This window comes from Anolis carolinensis, unplaced genomic scaffold, assembly GCF_035594765.1.
Source record: "Anolis carolinensis isolate JA03-04 unplaced genomic scaffold, rAnoCar3.1.pri scaffold_13, whole genome shotgun sequence".
Lineage (NCBI taxonomy): Eukaryota > Metazoa > Chordata > Lepidosauria > Squamata > Dactyloidae > Anolis > Anolis carolinensis.
In genome coordinates this window covers 8635622-8653187 of record NW_026943824.1, presented here as the reverse complement: position 1 = coordinate 8653187, position 17566 = coordinate 8635622, and the positions used below count along the sequence as shown (strand labels likewise).

At 40.6% G+C, this 17566-nt stretch overlaps 1 protein-coding gene across 1 annotated transcript; it reads left to right on the top strand.

Annotated features, from left to right (window-relative positions):
• The first annotated feature begins 1266 nt into the window (after positions 1–1266).
• On the top strand, positions 1267–15236 carry kdelr2 (KDEL endoplasmic reticulum protein retention receptor 2). The gene is made up of 5 exons (XM_003227633.4): positions 1267–1485; positions 7618–7718; positions 10676–10834; positions 13194–13446; positions 14113–15236. Exons 1-5 carry the CDS (start codon positions 1395–1397, stop codon positions 14145–14147), a joined length of 639 nt encoding a protein of 212 aa, XP_003227681.1. The 5' UTR covers positions 1267–1394; the 3' UTR covers positions 14148–15236.
• Positions 15237–17566: the final 2330 nt, after the last annotated feature.

Sequence of the window (17566 nt, the reverse complement as noted above, 5' to 3'; positions counted from 1 at the left end):
CTCAGTGTGTTAAAGCGCTGAGCTGCTGAACTTGCAGACCGAAAGGTGCCAGGTTCAAATCCGGGGAGCGGAGTGAGCACTCGCTGTTAGCCCCAGCTTCTCCCAACCTAGCAGTTCAAAAATATGCAAATGAGAGTAGATGAATAGGTACCGCTCTGGTGGGAAGGTAACAGCGTTCCATGCAGTCATGCCAGCCACATGACCTTGGAGGTGTCTACGGACAACTCCGGCTCCTCAGCTTAGAAATGGAGATGAGCACTAACCTCCAGAGTCGGACACGACTGGACTTAACGTCAGGGGAAACCTTTACCTTACTACCTTCTGCTGAGTTCAGGGGACATGATATACATGTATTAATATGTGAAAGGATGTCATAAGGAAGAGTTTTCTGCTGCAGTTGATTCAAATCACAGGAATGGAGTTTCCACCTGAATATTAGGATGAACTTTCTGACTGTAAGAGCTGTTCAGCAGTGGAACTCTCTGCCTCGGAGTGCAGTGAAGGCTCCTTCTTTGGATTTATCACGACCTTTATCTAAAAGCTATTGGCATTCCTCCATGGATGTTTAATTTGATTGTGCCATGCCTCATGGGGAATCAATGGCCACAACAACACAACAACAACTTTATTTTTATATCCCGCCTCCATCTTCCTGAAGGGACTCAGGGCGGCTTACATGGGGATAAACCTAACATCGAACACAATCCATGAATTAAAACAATATGACAAAATAAATATAAAACATAAAACACATCAAAAGCTTTAAAAATCTAGACATAAAATACACGTGCAGAGAAACTTGTGCAGAACTCTGGATAGGGCTCATAAATAGTCTAAAGGTGATCAGGAAAGGGTGAAGGGACCGAAGGGCCACCACTACATTGTGTAGCTTGGACAATGAAGAAACTAAGAAATCCCACATTATCTGCTTTGAACTGGAATATATGGCAGTGTGGACTCAAATAGACCAGTTCAAAGCAAATATTGTGGGATTTTCTGCCTGGATGTTCTGGGATAAAAGGCTGTGTGGAAGGGCCCTCAGATAACCCAAATCAAAGCAGATATTGTGGGATATTCTGTGTGGAAGGACCCCCAGCTTGAATCCACATTCAGAGAGACGACTACTCTGGAGTTCATGTTGACCCTAGTGCGCAGGCGCAATGCGAAAGTGGAGGCGCGCCCGGGAAAGCTGCGGTAGGCGGGGCTTAGACGTGCCCCGCCTCCCTCGCTCCTCCCCCTCAGCCCCATCCCTATGGTAATTGCTGGCTTTTCCCGGCGTGCCCCGCGCCCGCGCTGGCTGTCTCTGGCCACGTCCCCGGGCCACGTCGCTCGGTGCCCGCTGAGCGCTCGCCATCTTCGCCGGCTCCTCTGTTCGAAGCGCCGTTATAACCGCCATGAACGTCTTCCGCCTCACCGGGGACCTCTCCCACTTGGCTGCTATCATCATCTTGCTCCTCAAGATCTGGAAGACCCGCTCCTGCGCCGGTGAGTGCGTGAGGGGCGAGGGTAGGCCTTGTTCCTTCCCTCAGGCCTCTGTGGGAACGCAAGGGGAGGGTGTGGGCCTACTTCAGACATGGGCCGACTTGGGCCCTCCCGCCATGTGCGTTGGACGCCCACCATTCCTCACAGCCTCAGGCCTCTTCCCCCTCAGCCGTAAGCGAGGAATGATGGGCGTTGGAGTCCAAAACACTTGGAGAGAGGGCCCAAGTTGGCTTAAGCGGCTGAGGGGGAAAAGGAAGAGGCTTGAGGCTGTGAGGAATGGTGGGAGTTGGAGTCCAAAACACCTGGAGCCTCCCTCAAGATGCCTGGCTTTCTCCCCCCAGAGATGCCTTTGGGACTTCAACTCCCAGAAGCTCTGGCTAGGTTGGCCCACTGCGAAGGATTCTGGGAGATGTAGTCCAGAATTTCCAAAGACCAAAGTCTGGGATCTATGCCCTCTCCTTGCCATTATCACCATTTCCTGTGACCTTTATCTGATTATGTTGTCGAAGTCTTTCATGGCCGGAATCAATAGCTAGCTGTGAGTTTTCCAGGCTGTCTGACTATGTTCCAGAAGCATTCTCTCCTGACGTATCCCCCACATCTGCGACAGGCATCCCCAAAAGTTGTGGGGTCTGTTGGAAACTAGGCAAGTGGGGTTTATATGTCTGGGATGATCTCCAGGGTGGGAGAAAGAACTCTTTCCTGGTTGAGGCAAGTGTGGATGTTGCAACTGGTTGTCCTTGATTAGCACTGAATAGCCTTGCAGCTTCAAAGCCTGGCTGCTTCCTGCCTGGGGGAATCCTTGGGAGGCTTTTCCCTCAGGCTGGCAAAGTGTTGCAGTAAGGAGAGATTTTTAAGCAATAAGCGGTGCCTCTTACAAATGACAAATCCCAGGTTCACAAAGAATATTTGCCAGGATGAAAAGGAACTTGATTCCACAACAAAACATGAACAGAGATGTAGTAAATAAATTGAGCAGCAACATTTTATCATATGGAACAAAAATATGACATTTATGATATACCATATCAGAGAAACAATCTTGAAGTTTAAATTGTTACTAATTTAAAAACACAAAAAAGAGACAAAACTATTCACATATATTCCACCAGGAAAAATAAAAATGCAGGAAGCAACCAGGCTTTGAAGCTGTAAGGCTATTCAATGTTAATCAAGCTGGCCAATTGCAACATTCACACTTGCCCCAAACAGAGTTCTTTTTCCAGCCCAGCACATTTTCCCACAGATATGTAAACTACACTTGCCTAGTTTCCAACCGATCTCACAACTTCTGAGGATGCCTGCTATAGAAGTGGGTGAAATGTCAGTGGAGCGTCTTGCTTCCTGCTTCTGGCAGGGGGTTCGACTGGATGGCCATGAAATCTCTTCCAACTGATTCTATGATTTTATGAATCTTTTTGGAACATGGCCATACAGCTCGGAAAACCAACAGCAACCCACTTTATCTTATTTCTTTTGAATCTGAGGATCTTTCCACAGCCATATAACCCAGAATATCAAATCAGAAAAATCCCATAATACTGCTTCATAGCAGTTTTATTCCAGTTCAAAGCAGTTAACATGGGATTTTATTCAGCTGTGTGGAAGGGGCCTGACATCTTCCCTTCAGGTAAAGGGGGAGATTAGGGTCCTCTCCTCTCTTTAGAGCTGGCTTGGGCAAACTTGGCCCTTTCTGCACTGCCATATAAAGTCCAGATTATCTGCTTTGCACTGGATTATATGGTAGTGTAGACTCAGATGATCCGGTTCAAAGCAGATAATGTGGATTATCTGCTTTGATAATCTGCATTATATGGCAGTGTAGAAGGGATCTGTGCATTCTTATGCAAATACTGGGGTCACTCAAACCCAACAACCAACCTGAAGGCACATATGCACTCACTTCTTTGTAGGAATTGCAGTGCAAAGGTATTTCTTTGAGTGTGGGAGCCTTTGGAAAGGTAAACGGTAGTAAGAAATGCCAGTTTCCTAGAGGGAATTTCATGAAAGATATTCCTGAGAGTTGGTGTAGGAAGGGGAGTCTCCGTTAGGTTTTCTGGATCCTGTGTGAGGCAGTCAATGTGATGTAACCGCAAGGCATTGCACCAGGACCAGCCAGGTGAGTGTCAGATTCCAGCTCAGCTTCATGGATGACCTTGGGCCCTATGTCTCACCACTCCACCTTGGCCTGAATTCCCTCTTATGTTTGTTGTCAGAAGAGGAAACTGTGCAACTCTCCCAAGTGCCACAGAAAAAGCTTGGAATTTAGATTTTTTAATGGGAAAAGATGTTTCTTCAGTGGCTCTGTGACCCACATATTTGTAAAGAGTAAATATGATTATCACCTTTGCAGCCTTTGATACACTAAAAAGGAGGTTGAAGTTGACAGCTTTGTTTTTTAAGAAGATTGAGGAAAATAAGGTGCCTCTAGAAATAACAGTTTTTTTTCCACTGGATGCAATTTTTGAAGATCAGGGAATTGGTCTGAAAGGATGTCAGTGCTTAGAAACATTGTTTTAATATAAAATGGTTTATACACTTCAGAGGATCCTTACTCTTAAATGCTTGTAATAGAAACTCAGGCTGATCCTGAATGAATTAACTCATTGGAAAAATGAGTTTTGTTCTTATGTACAAAGATCTGCACTGCAGGTGAAATTGAAACTGAGTTTGAAAAGGGGTCAAAATCTAGGCAAGCCTTAGTTTAACTCAGTATTTAGGTCTCCTTTTATTATAAGAAAATATTTTAAATAGACATAGAGATGTAACATACTTGCACAAAAATACAGTAGTGCTCTAGAAAAATTGTTTTCTGTGTTAAGACAAATGAAGGAAGCATGCTTATTTTTTCTCTCTGCAGTTTGTTTTTCTTGTATCTTATTCTTTACGGAACTGATGTGCATAGATAGTATGAAAGGACTTTGAATCAAAGATAATAATTAGCTTGCTTTTGTAAGGCTACAGCTTCAAAATTCTGGAAATGTGTTGCATGCATCCTAATCAAGACATTGCTGTTCTTTGCTAATAGTTTTGGCAAAATAAATTTGGAAGGAGGAGAGTTATGCCATAGACAAAGTTATCCTGCTGAACAGAAGTATTGCAAATTCTTATGCAGAGTTGGCATTTCCCAAAACTATGCTCCTGAGTTGTTGAGGCCTGACTTTTTAAACTTTTGTGATAGTTCGCTTCTTAGTTTCTTTTCTTTTTCTTTCTTTCTTTCTTTCTTTCTTTCTTTCTTTCTTATTTTGGAAGAGCTTAAATGACAGTCTAGCTTGATTCAAAGTCTTGGCAGACTCTTTTACTTGCATTACCAATTGCAGTTGAAATCTGGAAGCAAATGACTGAATCCCGGCTTGGGAAAATAGGCTCTCAATTGGGATTCCTGGCCTAGTCTGACGTGGCAGCTAACAGAAGGTGTGGCAAACTCCAAGATATGTTCCTATGGCTTATGTTCCTGCTGCACTCCTGTACCCGTTTTTAATAGAAAGGACAGTTCCTCATTAATATTTGTTAAACGTTTTAAAGAAAAACTTTATGCCATCATTGCTGTCTTATTGCTGGCATTTTCCTTTCTGTCCTTTGATTCCTTTTTAAGCTATTTTGTCATAATTCAGTTATTTAGCATTTCAGTTCATCCTTGTGTATGACTTGATGTTGGGCTGTGTTGCAGTGTCCAACGGCTTTTCTAAACTGGTTGGTGTTTGTAATTCTGCTTGGAAGAGTTAATTCTGTAAGGAAGACAGAATGCTGTCTGGTGGCAAAATGGATAAGTTACAGTTGACTAATCAGTTGGTATTTTACTGGAGCTGATTTTTAAAGCTGCAGACTTGTGTTCCAGTAGATAAGCAACCAGAATCTGAAAAATTGGAGGCATCCCTTGTATGCAGAATAATTGGGGATTATGAATCATTGTCCTAGTATAGGGAGACACAGTTGTATTATTTACAGAACACAGCCACATCTCTACAGCATATTCCTATAGTATTCCTGCTTAGATGTAAGTCTGGCTTTGGTCATCGGGACTTGCTGTTTAGTAAATGTACATAGGATTATAATTGGGGTGCAGTCATATTCATGCTTGGATAGCCCAGAAAAAGATGGGACTTATTCTGGACATTCTTAACATATCTACTCCCTGAAATATATGTAATATTTTCAAAGATGTCAGAATAGCCTGGAATTCAGCATCGGCTTTGTGAATGTGGCATCAAATGAAGTAGATCAGATCTGTATTATAGAGATCTGATTATAGAGACATTAAAACAAGTAGATAACTCACACAATTATGCAGCTTTGATGCTTACAGTTAAACCTTCTCTGGAACTTAGTTGTATAGCCAGAGAAATGTGTTTAGCATAGCAACAATCTTTTCTGAATGAGAAACTTATCTGGGAGAAACAAAATTGTTGCAATATACATTGTTACAATTGTGGTTCCTTTTAGTTAATTTTCCCACATTAAATAAATCTTACAATGAAAGAACTGGATATTATAATAGGTTACGGTGATAGAGATTTGAATTGTTCAAATGATTAATGAAAGAAAATATAAGGTACCTGGTAGTGTAAAAAAGCAACTAAGGTGGCTATAGCATTAACTGAAATATGTGGACATGGGATGGGGTCACTCCTATCAGCCACACTTTTATCCCTTCCATCTTGGTATTGGACAATTACACTTCTAGGTGTTATATCAGCAGTGTCTTACTAGCAACTACTGTCACTCTAAAACAATCAATGTGAGAGATGAGGCAGCAGGGCCCACTGTGCCAGTTCATCTGGGACCAGTTGTTATCTAGTACTTCTTGTCTTAGAAGTATCTCCCTTAGTTATCTTGCCTGATAATTATAACTATTACATAATGCTAGATATGTGGCTCTGATTTGATTCCCCTCTTCCCCCATCCTTTCTCTCTTTGTATCATATTTATTGGAAGGTATGCTGATATTGACATTAGTAGAAGAGGGATGCTGTAATAGTTCTCTCCTCTAACCAAAAGAGAATGTTCAGAATTAGGTATAATCATACTGTACCTATTTTTGTTTTTATCATACTGAAATATGGTTTAAAAGTTTTGTGTTTCACTGGGTTGTGTGGAACTAAGCTAATAAATGAGGGCATGTGCCATCACATTATGATAATGTAATGAGGCATGAATTTGTAATCAACCTTTATTTTGCACCCAGTGAGACAGAATCTTTACAAAAATGTGACCCGAGAACTTTCTGTAGTGGGAAAGAGATCGTTAATGGCTTGTTTGTCACAGTTTCAATCATAGGCACACATCAGTGGGAGATTGAGGCATATCAGTGTGCGCTAGATAATGGCCAGTGGAAGAACATCAGGGCACAGTGTCTCTCTTGAGCAGCTCCCCATGGATGATGGCTGCTTGGGGTTGTGGACTGGCATAGGGCTTGGCAACTGTTTCTATGGGGATTTCTCACAAACTGGAATCAGGACTAGTGGGTCTTACCAAGGCAAGATTACTCCTTTGTGAACCTGGTAGCAGTGAGTGAGTGAATGAAAGAAAGAAAGAGAGCTGACCAGACCACACCTTTATTTAGCATCAAAAGAGAGATAATGTGGCCTCACCCATGGGATGGGAAGCTAGGGAAGAATGACATGATATGAATGTATCAGTCTCACCTACTGCACTGAAAACAGAGGATCTTAGATCTTCTTATAAAGCAAGTTCATTTGCACAGAGCTGCTCTCTATGTGCTCTAATCCTTAGTGTACATAAAAAGTGCTGGCTGAAACGGGTATTTCTGCTCTCTGAAGATGGTGTGAAATCCCCAGTGATAATTATGAGATGGGCAAAACTTTCATTGCTTATTTTTTAAAGTCCTTCCAGATCAGCCTTAATCCACAATGATTCCTGCTCAGCAAAATGAACTCTTTGTGAAATTGATGGATAGAAAGATACTCTGCAAGCAATCGTGCCTTTTTATACTGCTCCCAAGATCCAACAGTAATCACTACTAGGGCCTTCTGTTTTGGTGGCTGAAATTGGCCTTACCCCATAGCATTCTCCTTACCTTTGGGGACTTAGAGTCCCTTTTATAATTCATTGTTTTTATTTACACAGTTTGGCTTTTAAAGACCTTTTCTCATAATATTTTCTTTGTTGATCTAGGTATATCTGGAAAAAGTCAGCTTCTTTTTGGACTGGTCTTCACCACTCGTTATCTGGATCTCTTCACTTCATTCATTTCACTTTATAACACTTCTATGAAGGTATGGTGCATTGAGTCAAAATTTGTGAGGCCTTATGTTGTTGAGGTTATGAAACTGTATTGATGGAGGCTTAACCCATTCCAAATCATGATAAATATACATGCTTTTAAAAGTACTGAGAAGCTGGAGTCAAACTGTCTGTTTGCGTCTGACAAAATGTTCTTATCAGTGTTTGTTAGTCCATTTATTTTGTAACAGTCAAAGTTCTTTGTCTAATTGGCTACGCCCAGTGGTCATAGTACATCAAATAAGAAGAATGAAAGACTGAAAGACATCTTATTCAGAGTTTTGTGATCCCATGGTGGTGATATGTGAAAGGACTGTTCTGGTACAGATCACACATTCTTGGGCCAAGCCTCTACCACAAATTCCTGGGCCAGAGGTACCCATTTTGCATAGGCTTGCCTGCCCAAGCCATTGTTTTTCGTCTGCCTCCAGTTGATTGACCATAGGGCTTTAGTTTAATAAAAACAGAATCCCGTGATCCTGGATTCTGTCTAATATTGATTTAGGAACAGTCAGTTTCCTCAGGTAGTAGACATGTTTTGAAATCTTTTCCCCCAAGATTAAACTCATCCAATCTGATTACCCTTTTTTTTCAAAAGCAAAACAATTGAGCCAAACATGTTATTGATTCCTTTCCCCCTTTCTTCATACTTGCTCTTGATGATGAAAGTACAGTCCCACAGATTCAACCATCGATAGTTTGAAAATATTGCACACCCCAAAAAATCCAGAAAAGCGGCCCCTGATTTCACAATTTTGTATAAAGTTTTACACCACTGAATATTATGGATCTTGACATCCATGGATACTGGTCTGGTAGTCATCCTATTGCTTTCAGTAATTTTCTCTGGTATCATTATTATTAATCTGGTTGCTACTTTCTGTGTATTTTTCTCTATGTGATTGCTTACTTCAATACTACTGAAACAATGCCAATTTATGCTGATCTTACTTTATGCTTAGTAAACCCATACGTATTCTTTGCAGGTGATACTCTTGAGAAATGCATATATTGGTTTTCACCTACTGTGGCTTAGTGGGCTGAGTCAGGTGGGGTGTGTGTAGATGTAAGCCTAAAACTCCCATCTGCCCAGATAGCATGACCAGGAGTGAGAGATTACAGGAACTCTGGTCCAGCAGGATCTTGCTTCCTTTTGACATTGACCTGGATTTCAGCTCTTACCATTTATGTGACTTTGAGCAAGTCACTCATTCTTTTTTAAATGAAATCTGCGTACAGTATTTTTTTTTTGTCTTGAGTGTAATGAAACCTAATTTCCTCAAGGTAACCTCTTTTTCAAAGTTTTCAGAAGATCCAAAAATAGCAAATGGGATCTCTTCTTTTTAAATGATAAGCTGTGTAATTAAGTGATGTTGCTGATATGTGGCAGCTCTCTACCAATGAAATACTTTTCTGATATACTAAAGCAGCATTATGACGATAATTTAGGTTGTGGCCCAAACACACTTGGAGGAGGAGTCTCCTTTGTGCCTGCCACAAGGAAGAACCAGGAATGGCTTTCCAGTTGAAGGATCTTAGAGTTTGAAACATCTAGTGCTACCTGGTCCTGATTTTACAAGATCGCAATCTTCCAGGAAGGTTGAAGGTCTTCATTCTGGCTCTGTAAAGCAGCAGTTGGAACAGCTAGTACAATATTAATATCTAATCACAGGGGATTGTCCCTCCAGAGAATTTATCAACAACTACTGCCATTCTTTCTTCCCCATCTCTTCTATTTTATGTATTAGATTATAGGCCTGGGCATGTGCTCTATGGTTTCTAAGAATAAATGTACTGTGCCTTAAGCATTGTACGCTTGCTAATAACAATAACTATAGAGGTACTGATACCATATGATATGGTTTGAAGACTTCAGAGTATCATAACTTCTTATCTAGCCACAGTATGTAATGGATTAAAATCATACTTGATTTGAAGTACCCTGGTTCTTCAGGAAGCAGTAGATTATTTTAAGTATTTAAGTTAATATATAAACCGAAAATGGTGTCCAGCATCTTCAGACATCTAGCTGACATTTCTTTTATAGACTTAGTCTCAGGGACCAGCTCTGACATTTGCCAAGGATTTTCTCTTCCTTTGCCCATTAGTTTCTGATTTTTGGGAGGGGCTCTCAAAATTTTTCTTCTGACCACTTCAGCAAAAACAATGACAAGATAGTGTGAGCAGTTACGCACAAAACAGCTGTAGTCAAGTTTTACTGATTCAAAAGTATAAGAACCAGCGTGGCTTACAATTGTTTCTGTCCCTGGAGAGACAGCATTAGAATCAAAAGACCATCCTGATTTCAAATCATGACATTTGAAGTGTGATCATAGAATCCTAGAGTTGGAAGAAACCACATGGGCCATTGAGTTCAACCCCCTGCCATGCAAGAAAAGCACAATCAAAGTACCCCTAACAGATGACCATTCAGCCTTTGTTTAAAAGCCTCCAAAAAAGAAGCCTCCACCAGATTCAGAGGCAGAAAGTTCCACTGTTGAACAGCTCTTATGGTCAGGAGGTTCTTCCTAATCTCCTTTCCTGTCATTTGAACCCATAGTCTCCAGGGCCACAGAAAACAAGCATGCTCCCTCTTCTCTATGCCATCCTTTCAAATATTTATACATGGCTCTAATGTCCCCTTCTCTCATCCTTCTCTTCTGAGGCTAAACAGACAGCTTTTTAAACCGCTCCTCTTATGAAATATATATTTTCCATATAATATAAAATAGCCAATCATAAGAAGAAAATGGGTAATAGATTTATACATTCAGTTGTAGACAGTGCACCATGCTGGTGAATGGAACCAAGCAAATGGGACAGAGTGTGGAACAAGTCACTCGAACAATCCACAAAGATCCCTTTTGTTCCATATTGTATGTATAAAATGCTGTTTTGTGGTGGAAACAGAGATTAAAAGCTTGATAACTCCTCTGCGCCTTCTTTTCAGCTAATCTACGTTGCTTGCTCGTATGCCACAGTCTACCTGATCTACATGAAATTCAAGGCTACTTATGATGGAAACCACGATACATTCAGAATTGAGTTTCTTGTTGTTCCAGTTGGCGGTCTGTCTTTTCTAGTCAATCATGACTTCTCTCCTCTAGAGGTTAGTGTTTTTCATGAAGCATTTGGTTCTGAAATGATACAAAGAAAACTAGGGTAACTGCAGAGAATTCTGTTCTCTTCTAATCACTCACTAATATATAGTTATAAGGTTAAGGCTTCCTTCATTTGACTATTTTCATTCATTAATTTGTTTGTTTATATCCCACTTCTCGCCCATTGTGGGAACCAAAATGACTTGCAATATAAGGTAAAATAAAATACAGTAGAGTCTCACTTATCCAAGCTAAATGGGCCGTGTGACGGCGCGAGTGGCGCCATCTATATGTCAAACTATAAGTTGCAAAATTTGAATTGTTGTATCATGCCTGATTTTGCCTTTACCCTGTAAATGTAGTTGGATTGGTTATTTATAGCTGTCAATCAATGTTGTTTGCACCAGTTATTTGCTCCCTCAGCAAAATTGTTTGGCTCCACCTCTTCCTGGAGTAGGACAGTGTTTCCTCCTTTCATTCCACCAGCAAGCTCTCTACCAGATGGACGTGAGAGAGAGACTTGGCTCTGAAAGCCCTTGAAAAGTTACCTCTCAGCACCAATTCTGAGGTTCTTACCCTTGGGACTCACACTTCATGTTCAGGGCCAACCTAAACAACGTTGAGGAGTCTCAAGCGCCTTCACATCAGTCCTTTGGCAACAGAGGAAGACTCTGTCTTCAGATATAGGTCATTGGACTGAGGCTGAGTTTGCTCCGGCATTCACAGCCAGAGAAAGAGGGATCTGGAAAAGCTCCACGGACTTAAACAATCAAAGACTGTAATGTATATTTTCTTTTACCCCCTTTGTGAACAATAAACCCAGTTTTTGAGTTATCTACAGTGTTTTGGTCCTTGGGAGTTCCAGTTTCCCTAAAGGAGGGCAAGAAGCAATCCCCTGGGGAAAGATGTCACGTCCATGCCTCTTTCACTAAGAGTACAGCCCCAGGCGCGACGGCACAGGCCGGCAGAAGCTTGGCTAAGCGAATATCTTGGATAATAAGGAGGGATTAAGAAAAAGCCTATTAAACATCAAATTAGGTTATGATTTTACAAATTAAGCACCAAAACATCATGTTATACAACAAATTTGACAGCAAAAGTAGTTCAATATGCAGTAATGTTATGTTGTAATTACTGTATTTACGAATTTAGTACAGTAGAGTCTCACTTACCCAACACTCGCTTATCCAACATTCTGGATTATCCAACGCATTTTTGTAGTCAATGTTTTCAATACATCGTGATATTTTGGTGCTAAATTCATAAATACAGTAATTACTACATAGCATAACTGCGTATTGAACTACTTTTTCTGTCAAATTTCTTGTATAACATGATGTTTTGGTGCTTAATTTGTAAAAGCATAACCTAATTTGATGTTTAATAGGCTTTTCCTTAATCTGTCCTTATTATCCAACATATTCGGTTATCCAATGTTCTGCTGGCCCATTTACGTTGGATAAGTGAGACTCTACTGTACCAAAATATCACGATGTATTGAAAACATTGACTACAAAAATGGCTTGGATTATCCAGAAGCTTGGAAAAGTGAGGCTTGGATAAAAGAGACTCTACTGTAGTTAAAACAACATGTGATACAAAGCTTTAGAAAACATAAAAATATTAATTAAAATTAATATTATTATGATTAATGTCTGCACTTGAAGCTCTTATTTTTTCTAGGAATTTCATGGTTTTCCAAATGATTCTATGGCCAACCTTCAATGGCAGTTGACCACAGACTCACACCTAGAGGTTCCATACAATAACATAATTACAGTTATTACTAATGGAATTACAGTGCAGTCTTTTGTCTAATTGATCTTGCGGTCTTAGTTTTCTGTAACTTAAAAGGCAGAAGAGAAGTGTTTGGTGCCACCTAGAGAATGTAAGGGGAACTACTGGTCCTTCATTAATTTGTATTTCTTTTTAAAGTTGGAGTAGAAAATATGGCAATAACATCTCTTGTTTTAGCTGATCTGTGTATGAGTCCATACTGCTATTTCTTTCTTTAGAGAATGAGGATATATGTCAGCCTTATCTTTCACAAGCTCAGAACACATAACAACACCAAAGAGACAGAGATAACCATTGTTGATTGACTTTGTAATAAGTGAATAGAAACCAGTTATAGAACTATATATTCTCAAACAGAGATGATACTGCCACATAGCAAGCATATTTACATATATGTAAATAGATATATGTTGTTATCCAAATAGATTTAATTACATGCAAATGGAAGAAAATACACACTGTTGAATAAAAAGACAAAGTTTATAGAGCAAAGTAAATGAATGCATGTTAGTATAAAATATAATATATGAATGGTAGTATCACATGAACATGATTCTTTTGTTCTTCCAGATCTTGTGGACCTTCTCCATCTATTTGGAATCTGTTGCTATTCTTCCCCAACTTTTTATGATCAGTAAAACTGGGGAAGCAGAGACCATCACTACTCACTACCTTTTCTTTTTGGGTCTGTACCGTGCCTTGTACCTTATCAATTGGATCTGGCGCTACTACTTTGAGGGATTCTTTGATCTCATAGCAGTTGTGGCTGGTGTGGTCCAGACTATCCTGTACTGTGACTTCTTCTATTTGTATGTTACAAAAGGTAAGCCAAGATGTATAGTCTTCCTGTTATGTAGTTCTGGATGGCTTAGGTATAGCTAAATTGTAGAATTAACAGTGTAGTAATAGTAGTAATAATAATAACATTAAGTCTAGTTGTATCCGACTCTGAGGGTTGGTGCTCATCTCCATTCTAAGCTGAGAAGAGCCAGCGTTGTCCGTAGACACCTCCAAGGTCATGTGGCCGGCATGACTATATGGAGCGCCGTTACCTTCCCGCCAGACCTATTGATCTACTCACATTTGCATGTTTTTGAACTGCTAGGTTGGCAGAAGCTGGGGCTAACAGTGAGAACTCACCCCGCTCCGCGGATTCGAACCACCGACCTTTCAGTGGTTTAACCTGCTTTGCCACATATCTTTTAGTAATTTTTGAATCCCCCAGGCTTGAAAGGGTGGGGCGTTTTGTAGTTGAACCCTCTCAGCTATTTTAAGTGATTTGATTGTGTTCGGTGCAGACCCATCAAGCCATGGCCTTTGTAGTTCAAACAAATATAACTTTGATGCAAAACATATTTTGGTTTTTATAAGTGGAGCTCAAGGAGCTTTCTTTTCTTGATACTCTGAAAACCCGGCACTGTTTATATCATAATGACAGGACGGACTGATTGTGCTGATTTAATATGGTATTTCCCCCTCTTTCTCCTAGTACTCAAAGGAAAGAAGCTCAGTTTGCCAGCATAAGTGCCAAAGCCCACCACGGCACCCCTCGTCCCGGGTGCATAGACAGAACAATCCTTACCACAAGCGGAAGGTGAAGATGCTTGAGACAGAGAGTCTCCTTCCTTCTCCTGCCAAGAACAGCCACCGGGCTCTGGAGGACCGACGAAGAACTAGCAGACTTCTGTTTGATGCATCTTGCCTTCATCTTTTTTTATTACTATGTATAAAGATTTTTTACATAAAGAAAATTAATACTGTGTGAATTTAATTCAGTGTGTAGTTTCAATTGGAATAGCTCCAAAAAAAGTGAAGTTTTGTGGGGTTGTTTATGACCAGGAATAAGTGCAAACACTTCCTTATTTTCAAAGGGTTCTTTTTAAATTCCGACTTTATTTTGGTGCACGCAACTGTGTGCTGACTGATGGATGGTAACTATTCTTTTGATTTCAAATTTCATTCCACTGTATTTATTTCCCCCCTCCCCCAGAGGCTGAACAATGTGTATCAATTGAACTCAGACTAGATATAGCAGAAATGTCTCATGATTTCCATGTATGACTTTAGTCTCCCGTTGAAAATAGTGATTCTCTTGTAATGTCTGCGAATGCATATTGTCCTCTCTTTATCTTCTGAAGACATTCGTCTGAAAGTATTTGGTGCCAATGCAAGTTTTTCTGACTATAGAGTTTCTTGCTTTTGTGATTCGGTGTCAGACAGTTGTGATTTTTATTTTATTCACAACAAAATTGCTCCACATTTTAGGGCTATGTCAAGCCCTACTTTTCTTAATAGCAATCTTTGTGTTGCAACTGTCAGGGTAAACCTGTGATCGTCATCCAATTGAAGTAATTGGTTGGTGGCAAATTTTTAACCTTTAAAAAAATATACAAATACTTTTACAAGTAATTACTGTCCGTGTTCAGCTTTCAACCAGTTTTAGATGTGCCAGTTTCGAACACTAGTATCATTTTTATAAACCTATTCCTGAATCTGCAGCACCAAGTCCTATTCTTATCATTTTTCCATGATTCTCTCTTTTTTTTAATTGAGCTGTTGCATGACCTATCCTGTGTTACCATCCTTAATAAATAAACATTTTATGAAGTGGTATACATTGTGATGATGTTGTGGAACTATTCCTCAGTGACAGCCTGTGAAGAAGAAATATTCAAACGTGTAGCCATTCAAAATGAATTTGATCGTATCTAGAAAAGCCAGAAATCTTTATCTGCCAAAAAAGCAGTCTTCAAAACACTCATGCTTTAAAGTCTTAAGGTATTTCATTGTAATTGGAGGAGGGCAAATTTGATTGGAGGAGGGCGAATGTGGTCCCTATCTTCAAGAAGGGAAAAAAGAACGACCCAAACAATTACCGTCCGGTCAGCCTCACATCGATACCAGGCAAGATTCTGGAAAAGATTAAGGAAGTGGTCTGCGAACACTTAGAAACAAATGTGGTCATTGCTAATAGTCAACACGGATTTACCAAAAACAAGTCATGCCAGACTCATCTGATCTCTTTTTTCAATAGAGTTACGATTGGGTCGATGCAGAGAATGCTGTGGATGTAGCGTACCTGGATTTCAGTAAGGCCTTCGACAAAGTCCCCCACGACCTTCTGGCAAGGAAACTAGTAAAATGTGGGCTAGACAAAACTACGATTAGGTGGATCTGTAATTGGCTAAGCGAACAAACCCAAAGGGTGCTCACCAATGCGTCGTCTTCATCTTGGAAAGAAGTCACGAGTGGAGTGCCACGAGCAGGGCTCCGTCCTGGGCCCGGTTCTGTTCAACATCTTTATTAACGACTTAGACGAAGGGTTAGAAGGCACGATCATCAAGTTTGCAGACGACACCAAACTGGGAGGGATAGCTAACACTCCAGAAGACAGGAGCAGAATTCAAAACGATCTTGACAGACTAGAGAGATGGGCCGAAACTAACAAAATGAAGTTCAACAGGGACAAATGCAAGATACTTCACTTCGGCAGAAAAAATGGAAATCAAAGATACAGAATGGGGGACGATGCCTGGCTAGACAGCAGTGTGTGCGAAAAAGACCTTGGAGTCCTTGTGGACAACAAATTAAACATGAGCCAACAATGTGATGCGGCTGCTAAGAAAGCCAACGGGATTCTGGCCTGCATCAATAGGGGAATACCGTCTAGATCCAGGGAAGTCATGCTCCCCCTCTATTCTGCCTTGGTCAGACCACACCTGGAATACTGCGTCCAATTCTGGGCACCACAGTTGAAGGGAGATGTTGACAAGCTGGAAAGCGTCCAGAGGAGGGCGACTAAAATGATTAAGGGTCTGGAGAACAAGCCTTATGAGGAGCGGCTTAAAGAGCTGGGCATGTTTAGCCTGCAGAAGAGAAGGCTGAGAGGAGACATGATAGCCATGTACAAATACGTGAAGGGAAGTCATAGGGAGGAGGGAGGGAGCTTGTTTTCTGCTGCCCTGCAGACTAGGACACGGAACAATGGCTTCAAACTACAGGAAAGGAGATTCCACCTGAACATCAGGAAGAACTTCCTCACTGTGAGAAGGGCTGTTCGGCAGTGGAACTCTCTCCCCGGGGCCGTGGTGGAGGCTCCTTCTTTGGAGGCTTTGAAGCAGAGGCTGGATGGCCATCTGTCGGGGGTGCTTTGAATGCGATTTCCTGCTTCTTAGCAGGGGGTTGGACTGGATGACCCATGAGGCCTCTTCCAACTCTACTATTCTATGATTCTATGATTCTATAATAGAAACAGCTGCAAGAGCAGATTTAGACTATAATTTTTAAACTAGTGTACATCACTGGCAGTTGGGAGGTTTGGAAAACTGGGTTGTTGTGCATTTTTCGGGCTGTATGGCCATGTTCCAGGAGCATTCCCTCCTGACATTTCACCCACATCTATGGTAGGCATCCTCTGAGGTTCAATTTCCTGTTGGCTTCACGGTTACGTAGGTGGAAAGCACACACGTGTGTGTGTGTATTAAATGTATTTACATCCGGCTTTGTCTCTCCTTTGAGAGAAAGTGGGATATAATTATTTAATATGTATTTATTGGATATTTATTTGATATATTATTGCTTAACATTAAATATGCTTTTATTGGATATTTATTTAATATATTACTATTTAATATGAAATAGGTATTTTTAGATATATATCCATTTAATATTTATTATTATTTTACTATATGTGGAGTGAGAAATATTAGGTGGGTTTCCAGCTGGGTTCAGGAAAAGAAGAGGCATTAGGAGTCACATTGCAAACAGGTCACTGGATAAAGAATTCCATATACAGTAGAGTCTCATTTATCCAACTTATTTATCCAACGTTCTGGATTATCCAATGCATTTTTGTAGTCAATGTTTTCAAAACATCGTGATATTTTGGTGCTAAATTCGTAGATACAGTAATTACTACATAGCATTACTGTGTATTGAACCAC

Excerpts from the sequence above, each read along its gene's own strand:
- kdelr2 (XM_003227633.4), top strand. The coding sequence starts at position 1,395 with ATGAACGTCTTCCGCCTCACCGGGGACCTCTCCCACTTGGCTGCTATC. Across the intron at positions 7,719-10,675 it reads TTTATAACACTTCTATGAAG|CTAATCTACGTTGCTTGCTC; the intron begins GTATGGTGCATT and ends CCTTCTTTTCAG. Across the intron at positions 10,835-13,193 it reads ATGACTTCTCTCCTCTAGAG|ATCTTGTGGACCTTCTCCAT; the intron begins GTTAGTGTTTTT and ends TTGTTCTTCCAG.